This window comes from Fusarium falciforme, chromosome 9, assembly GCF_026873545.1.
Source record: "Fusarium falciforme chromosome 9, complete sequence".
NCBI classification, from domain to species: domain Eukaryota; kingdom Fungi; phylum Ascomycota; class Sordariomycetes; order Hypocreales; family Nectriaceae; genus Fusarium; species Fusarium falciforme.
Window position 1 is genome coordinate 1,564,932 of NC_070552.1, and position 8,546 is coordinate 1,573,477.

Consider the following 8,546-nt stretch of genomic DNA (forward strand, 5'->3'; position numbering starts at 1 on the left):
GAATCAAGACAATGGACGAGGAACATGGAGCGAGGCAGGTGCGGGCAGAGTTTCGGCCGGGTTGATAAGCTCAACAAGGTCACCAGTGTCAAGATAGCTTGGATCTGGTGCCTCCAGAGCCTGTGTTCTGGGTGCGACGGACGGCACGGCGTCTCGGATGTCGTATGCAGGTGCAAGATGGGCAGGCAGTGCAGACGAGTCTCACCGGCGAAACATGTGCTACCTAGGCCGACACGGGGCCTGTGAGAGCTTGTGAAGGGTTGTAGAAGAGGATGTGGTCATTAAAGGGCGGAGAGACGAGATCGTGGATGACGTCGCAGCCTTGCGCAGGTGTGGTGTTGAAATCGACGAAAGCGATGGCGCGGAGGTGGACGGAGGCCCGGTATGGCACCACGGCGGGGCGGAAGCCAGCGGGCGGGCAGGTCGGCGGGACAAGAAAGCGGAAGGCCGGAGGAGGCAGTGAAAGCAGCTGGGGTGCGCGGACTAGCGTAAGAGTCGATCGGTCATCGAGTGTGGGATCCGAGGCGTCTTAAGGCTGGTAGACGACAAAGGGAAGGGAATCAAAAGAGGCTGGAGTTTGATGAAAGGTTCAGGATGGGAGGAGAGTTTGCGCCGGGCACGGGCGAGCACCTGAGGTCTGGAAGGAGGATGGATGAAGTGCGGTGCGGTGCGGCAGACTCTGACACGACCTGCAATTGACAATGGGCAGAGGTAGCTGCAGGGCTCGCCGATCAGACGAGGGTACCTCAGCCGATGTACCTTGACTCCGAGCCGGGCAGCCAGCCATCCAACAGTGCCAGCTTCCCGTGCGAGTGGAGTGGGAGGTCACTTCCTCCTTCGTCCAGTTCCCAGAGGGCCGTGCGACGGGCCAATCGCGGGCCGGTCTGCCGCGCCTCGCGCCGCCTAGTGGCTGCTGGGTGGCTTCTCAGTGGCCGTTTGGGGTGGGAGCACGCGAACAGCTCAGGGATCTCACCTGTAGCCCCCAAACTGTGGAAGTAAGGTACCAGAGCCAATCACGCCAATCCCGGGACATGAGGGACCCTTATGCCGGAGCAGAGCATCTCAGCCACAGCGTACCTGCAGTCTTGGGTTGATCGGTTGCGAGAGATCCAGTAGGGTTGTACTCTGTGCTGTTTTCGTTCTAGGTGGGCGACTGAAGGAAGGACAGAGTTTTGTTTGATAGACCTGCCAGAGCCGAGGCCCGACAGTCTATTGTCTGTACTTAGGTATTCAAAATAGTTCAGCGAAACGCAGCGATTTCCAGTGTGCCAAGGTAATATGCGAGAGTCGTCTGCATCATACCAAGGTCATGCTGAGACAATAAGTATCATGGCTGGCTGAATAAAGAGGTTGTCTATACTCGAGTTTATTGGGACATCTGCCGATATTTGTAACCTCTTTCAATCAGGAACTGAAATCTGCAAGTAGATTGGACACGCTTTGCTTGCCTGAGAAGTCAAAGCTCTAGAAAGGCATGACACATATCACGATTCAAGGTTTCCCCAGGTTCCTTACTCTACATACCTCTCTTAACCAGGCAAGTTCCTTGTCAAACTCAATTCCAGGTCGAGCCTACGCTCAACATTTATTGCCAACAGCCCACTTCGATAATCCTGACCGCCTATTTATCTGTGTACGTAGGTATGGGTCAATGCCAAGACTCGAATACCTCGACGGCTCATGGTGTCTACCTATCTTTAACTCAGAACCGTTCATTTGAACTCAGTTCTCAACGTCCATTCATAAAAGGTGCATCCATACAGGGCGACTATCGACGGATACGAGTAAGGGGCGAAGTCAATTGATACCTGTAGCGGGAGCTTCAACTTCCAGTCGTCGAGGCACCCATCCACGGTCAGCCCCACTTGAACACCCGGCGGGACCCTGAACTCCGGTTGCTTACAGGGCAACCGACCCGCTAACACCTACTGAAGTCTGCCCCGAGCCCGAGCTGTTTAGCGCATTTGAGGTCTGGAGCTCATCAAAAGCTGGCTGTTTGAGGCTTCTCATTGGTTGCCCCAGCATACCGCCTATCACCGTGGGAAAAAATACAAGTCGCCTCTGCCTGCTTGCCAACAACGCAGCTTGCAACCTCCAGTCCAAGCCAAAACCAAACATCTTCCTCCACCATCACCACCGCCTCTTCGCTTCCCCTTCCCTGCCCTTCTCCTTATAAGCCCCTTCTCCATCCTATCTCTCATCATGGCGGCCGACATTGGTCACATCGCCCAGCTGCTTGATGCAACCCTCGATCCGTCTCAGCACCGCAAAGGTAACCTCTCCGTTGCCCGTCCCACCTCGTCGTTGCCCCGCGATTTCGAATGCTAACAAACAATCACCAACAGCCGAGACGGCTCTCAAGCAGGAGGCTACCAAGCCCCAATACTCTCTCAGTCTCCTCAACATCGTCAACTCCGACTCCATACCCTCCAAGACGCGACTCGCTGCCGCCCTCGCCTTCAAGAACTTCATTCGAACAAATTATGTGGTGCGTCCGGACACAAACCCCATCCGCCGATGCGCAAAGAGCTGAACTCGAATTTTTCTGTAGGACGAGGAGGGCAACTACAAGCTGCCTCAAGATGAGGTTCAGATCATCAAGGAGCGCCTGATCGGCCTCATGATCTCATCACCTGCCAACATTCAGGCCCAGCTTGGTGACGCTATTAGCGTTATCGCAGACTCTGACTTCTGGAGGCGATGGGATACCCTTACTCAGGTAATCTCCTCTGCAGTTCCTTTACTACGGCCATGGTATTAACGCATTCTCTACTCAGGAACTTGTCAGCCGGTTCTCTGCCACAGACCCTAAGGTCAACGTTGGCGTTCTCGAAGTCGCACACTCCATCTTTGTGCGATGGCGACCTTTGTTCCGCACCGACGAGCTTTACATGGAGATTAACCACGTCATCAGTACATTTGGACAGGCCTTTGTTCAGCTTCTAGTGGTAAGTTGAGCATGATTCACCTTTCGACTGCAACTTTGCTAATCGTAATCTACCGCAGACAATCGACAAGAAGATCACCGAGAACGGCGACAAGAAGGATGTTCTACAAGGCTGGTTTGAGGCTCTCGACCTGCAGATCAAGATTCTCTACGATATGTCCTGCCACGATCTGCCTCCCATCTTCGAGGAGAACCTCGCCAGCATTTCCGAGCTGCTGCACAAGTACCTCACATACTCCAACCCACTCTTGGAGACCGACGACGAAACCGAGACGAGCATAGCAGACACCGTCAAGGCCGACATCTGCGAGGTCCTCGAGCTTTACACTGTCAAGTTCGATGAGGACTTCTCCAAGTACTGCCAGCCCTTTATTGAGAAGGCCTGGAACCTCCTGTCGTCGACTGGTACCGAGACGAAGCACGACATTGTTGTCAGCAAGGCTCTGCACTTTTTGACCGCTGTCGCCTCCACAAAGGAGCATTCCGGAATCTTCAATAACGAGGATGTCTTGACTCAGATTGTCGAAAAGGTTATCCTGCCCAACGTGGCGCTGCGCGAGTCTGACATCGAGCTTTTTGAGGATGAGCCCATCGAGTTTATTCGAAGGGATCTCGAGGGTTCGGACACGGATTCGAGACGACGATCTGCTACCGACTTCCTGCGAAAGCTTCAGGAGCGCTTCGAGGCCCCCGTCACCACGGTGGTGTCCAAGTATATCAACCACTATCTTGCCCAGGGCAAATCTGATTGGAAGGCCAAGGACACTGCCATCTACCTCTTCCTGTCCGTCGCAGCCAAGGGCGCCGTCACCGCCGCTCAAGGTGTCAAGACCGTCAACCCTCTTGTCAACGTGGTCGAGTTCTTTGAGCAGCACATCGCCCAGGATCTCATCAACTCTGAGGGAGTTGAGCCCATCTCAAAGGTGGACGCCATCAAGTACCTCTACACTTTCCGCAGCCAGCTGTCCAAGGAGCAGTGGACAGTTGCTCTGGGCCCTCTGATCCAGAACCTGAACTCGGACAACTACGTTGTCTACTCCTACGCTGCAATTGCCGTCGAGCGTGTCCTGTTCCTTGCCGACGACGCTGGTAACGCCATGTTCCCTCGCGCCGACATTGAGCCCTTTGCCAAGGATCTCCTCGGCCACCTGTTCAAGCTCATTGAGAAGGAGTCGAGCCCTGCCAAGTTGCAAGAGAACGAGTTCTTGATGCGATGCGTCATGAGAATTCTGATTGTCATCAAGGATGGCGCTGTCCCCTTGCTGGAGAATGTGCTCACTCACCTCATTCTCATCACCAATGTCATGAAGCAGAATCCTAGTAACCCTCGCTTCTACTACTATCACTTCGAGGCTATCGGCGCTCTCGTCCGATACTGCGCAGCCACCAATGCCGCTCTCTTCAACGAGAAGCTGTGGGGACCCTTCCACCAGATCCTGGTTGAGGATGTCACGGGTAAGTAATGTGATTTGAACAGTAAAGTCTTCTGCTAACAGGCTATCCAGAATTCATGCAATACGTCTTCCAGGTTCTGGCCCAGTTGCTCGAGTCGAGCCCGTCTGAGACCATCTCGGACAACTACAAGGCTCTTCTCGGCCCCCTGCTCAACCCTACCCTGTGGGAGACACGAGGCAATGTTCCCGCATGCACTCGTCTGCTGTCTGCCGTTATCCCTCGCGCGTCTCAAGCCATCATTGCTGAGAACCAGCTTGAGCCCGTCCTAGGCATTTTCCAGAAGCTTCTGAGTGGTAAGAAGTCGGAGCTCCTCGCTTTTGATATCCTCGACTCCATTGTCAAGACCTTCGAGCCGTAAGTACCCTCCTACCCCTAGGACTAAACTAGGGAAACTAACACTTACTCGTAGCTCTGTTCTGGACCAATACTTTGGCACCATTCTCCGCCTTGTTTACACCAAGCTTCAAGGAAACCCGGCCGACTCTTTCAAGCTGCGCTTCGTGCGATTCTACCACCTCGTCGCTGCTCGTCTGGAGGTGGGCTACGGCACTGATTACTTCATCAAGCAGTCCGACTCGGTTGAGGAGGGTGTCTTCACCAAGGTCTATCCGGTTTTTGTGCTGGCTGAGACGCAGAAGCTCGCTCGCCCTGTCGACCGCAAGGTTGCTGTTGTGTCCCTGACCAAGACCCTGTGCGACTCTCAGGCATTCGCGCAGAAGTTCATGAAGGGCTGGGCCAACACCTGCCGTATTCTCCTCACGCTCCTCGCCAACCCTCCCACCGTGGCTGCTGGTACGGGTGACGAGATTGTTGCTGAGGCCGACGTGGATGACATTGGCTTCGGCATGTCGTTCACAGCGCTCAACACTTGCAAGGCCCTCGTCCGCGATGACTTCCCAGAGGTTCAGGACGTCGCCAAGTGGGTGCATGAGTACATGATCGCCGCGAACCAGCGACATGGTGGTGCTGTCGAAGGATTCATCGGCCAGCGACTGGGCCCCGAGGAACAGGCTGCCATTGCCCAGTACATCCGATAAGTCACGGAATGATTAGGGGACTCGGAACGGCATGATGGGGTGTAAGATGAAAGACAATACAAGGCAGGATTAAAACAGCGAAGAGGACGCAAGGCAGGATTTTATGAGGAATACCAGGATCCAGAGCGGTTATCGATACAGTCGATTTTACGAAAGATGAAAAAAGGACACAGCGTCTAGAATTACTAGACGATAATAAAAGTTGAGGGAAGCTCGACCAAGATTTGCCGGCGTTGATTGATGCCATAGAGCCTGGGTAGTTAAATGCCGAGTTTGTGTCGCCTTCAGAATATGTACTCCCATCCAGTCTTGATCCCTTTAATGTGGCATTGGATTGATTAGTTAGGGCATTGAATGTTCATTCGTGTGCCTATTATCATACAGCATGAGTCAGGGCCTCTGTGTCTCAAATGCAACGTCTCTCGCCATCCTATCGTCCACCATCATAGACATGCGTCGATACATACATAGCTGAAGCATATGGGATGGTAAGCCCCCTCGTGTGAGAATCCGCGTGCATCATCGTCACATGCCACATCATGACCGCCAAAAAGAAATACCCAAAACACCGAGTGATGCTAGCAGAGACAAAATAGTCGTCCGTTGACAAAGAAACGCCTGGGGACCGTGTGCCTGACGGACCCCCTCACCCTCTCCCACTCCATCATCGTAAGAGTCGTGATGATGCCATCATCTGGTATCAAAATCGTACAAAGCATGCAAAGCCGCCCAAAATAACATCCGTGCCTCCCCCCTTGCGTGCCGTGGCACGATAGATAAGTAAACAATAAGCCCTCATCCTCTGTGCCAAGGTCTCGTGATGGCCATGGCAGCAGATGACATGAGAGCCAGAAAACTAGTGTTGCCCTTGACTTCTCTTTCCAGTGAGTCTAGATAAAGGTGCCGTCCTTCCCGATAACGCCAACACTGTTACGCCATCGACATCTCCCTCCATAATCATCTGTGTCTCGGTCTCGAGGAGGTGGCCCTGTCCCTCGCGGGTTCAGCGTCCCACGGGGTAGGGACGAGGGCTGGATGTCGATCTCGCTGCTTCCCCGGGAACTCCCCCCACTAGCGTTCGTCTGGACGAGCAGTAAGCTGCTGGTGCTCGATAGCCTCTTGGTGAACTCGGTAAAACTCAACCTTTTGGTAGCGGTGCTCGAAGTGGACAGACGCTTGTCTGCATTCGGCCGTATCGCGCCATCATCGGATACCTTGGTGGGGGTTCCTGTTGATATCTCCAGATTGGCCATGCCGGGAGTCAGCTGGGGGGTGCTGTTGGTCCTCTGGCTCGGAGTTGGACGACTCTTGGCATGCGCCGTATGCGGCCGCAGCGGAGGCGATTGCGGTATCTGTGTCCTAGTCACAGGGGGACGACCTGATGGTGAAGGCGGCGCCGCTTCGTGACGGCCAGTGATAAACTGCAGAGCCCGTTGCGTTGTAGGCGGTATCAATGCCGGTCCCCGTCGTTCCGGTACTCCGCCGTATGCGTCCTCATCCAAGTCGTCCGAATCACTATCTTGCTCCTCGCTAGAGCTGTCAGACGCTTCGAAAGCACTACGCATCGCCATCTGCTGGGCTCGTTCGGCTTCTTCCCTCTGTTTTCGCTTCTCGTCAGCTTCCCGCATAAGCGCATCAAACCGCGCCAAAGAACTCAGTTTCTCCTCGCCTGGCACCTCTCGTTCAGAGCCAGGGATACATCGCATCTGGAAGGCCCTGTCTAAGATGGTCTCGCGTGGTCCAGGGGGAGAACTCGAGTCGGTTGCGGCAGTTGAAGGATGAGGCGGCTGTGAGCCAATGCTGCTGCGTCCTCGAATAGGCGAGCTCATCGTGGATGATCGCCCTTGCGCTGATGTCCAACCCTCAATAAACTCTCCTTGATATTCTCCCGTTGTGGTAACAGGAGATGGCAGGTCGGTGGGAAGGACCGTAGTGTAGTGCTGTCCAGGTATTGGAAAGTTCATCTGCTGAATTGGATAGTTGCTGCTCGAAGGGGAAGACACGTCACTACGTTTAGATCGCAAGCTAGGCGACTCGGAGCTGAATGTAAGGGGCCGATCTCGAGTAGCGGTCGAGTGGGTGTTGGAGGAGCTCTTATGCTGAAGAGCACGGGTATCAGAACGGCCAGACTGATTTCCGCTCGTTGGCCGCGAGAAGTAGTCGGATGTATCGCGGGGTCTCGACGAAAACGGGTTCGAAAATTGGGGTGACATTGGGCTCTCGGGGCTCATGGGAGACTTTCTGGCGAGAATGAAACGAGCCCACTCGTGCAAGCTCAAGTGGTGGTCGTCTGTAGGGGTCCGGAACCAGAGTGTCGTTGCGTTGGCTTCTTTACTGGAGGATATAAGGCCGGCAGCTCGGCTCGACCGTCGCTTTTTCTCCTTGTCGGCGATAGAGATGACGAGAGTGGGAAGGACAGGGCCCTGTTTGCGGTGGGCGATCTGCTGGACCTGGCAGTCGGTAATAGAGTTTATGGGCCATTGTTGGCTTGGTTCAGTATCCTCCTGAATTCCAATGGGGTCAGTCTACAGCGCCAGGCAATAAAGCGGAGGTTTGGCTTGGGATTTCCATGGCCATTTCCGGAGTCACATACCTTGTGCTTGTAAACGAAGATGCAACATTCTTCGGTAGGTAGTTTGGCGAGAGACTTGTTCCCAAGGCTATTGTTGCGGCTGTTGGATACTAATTGCGAGTAGCTGGGGCTACCTGGATGGCCGGCTCCGGCGTTGCGCCTTCCAACGACAACGTATCGCGGCTAGAGTGGTATGGCGATTAGGGGCGCGGAACAAACGTGCGCATATGATAGAGACAAACCTTCCAGACAGCTCTACCAAGAATCTGGCCCCTGTCCGGAGGGACCATGAGCAACCCCTCCAAGTTTTCCATCGTGGGCGGCGGCTTGAGAATGCTCGACGTAGGTGTGCAGTGTAGAGGTATCCGAGTAGAGGCGCGACAAGAGGTCAAGAGGCTTGATTACAGTCGCATCATGAGTACACAACCATGAGCTAGAGGTCGACGGGGAACGATGGATGTCGAGCAACTCCCAAGACGCAGCACAAGCCGGGCTGTGTCCAAAACACCAAACAAACAAAAACAAGAAGAAGAGC

General features: G+C 54.3%; 2 protein-coding genes across 2 annotated transcripts; one reads left to right on the forward strand and one right to left on the reverse strand.

Annotated features, from left to right (window-relative positions):
- Positions 1-2,202: 2,202 nt before the first annotated feature.
- Positions 2,203-5,439, forward strand: NCS54_01136800 (Importin N-terminal domain-containing protein; the record flags this gene model as incomplete). Its single annotated transcript, XM_053156647.1, has 7 exons — positions 2,203-2,272; positions 2,346-2,488; positions 2,552-2,719; positions 2,778-2,948; positions 3,007-4,402; positions 4,453-4,756; positions 4,812-5,439. The coding sequence occupies 7 exons, from the start codon at positions 2,203-2,205 to the stop codon at positions 5,437-5,439; spliced, it is 2,880 nt and encodes a 959-aa protein (XP_053012622.1).
- Positions 5,440-6,329: 890 nt separating this feature from the next.
- NCS54_01136900 (Hypothetical protein) lies at positions 6,330-8,325 on the reverse strand (the record flags this gene model as incomplete). Its single annotated transcript, XM_053156648.1, has 3 exons — positions 6,330-7,943; positions 8,033-8,194; positions 8,254-8,325. The coding sequence occupies 3 exons, from the start codon at positions 8,323-8,325 to the stop codon at positions 6,330-6,332; spliced, it is 1,848 nt and encodes a 615-aa protein (XP_053012623.1).
- Positions 8,326-8,546: the final 221 nt, after the last annotated feature.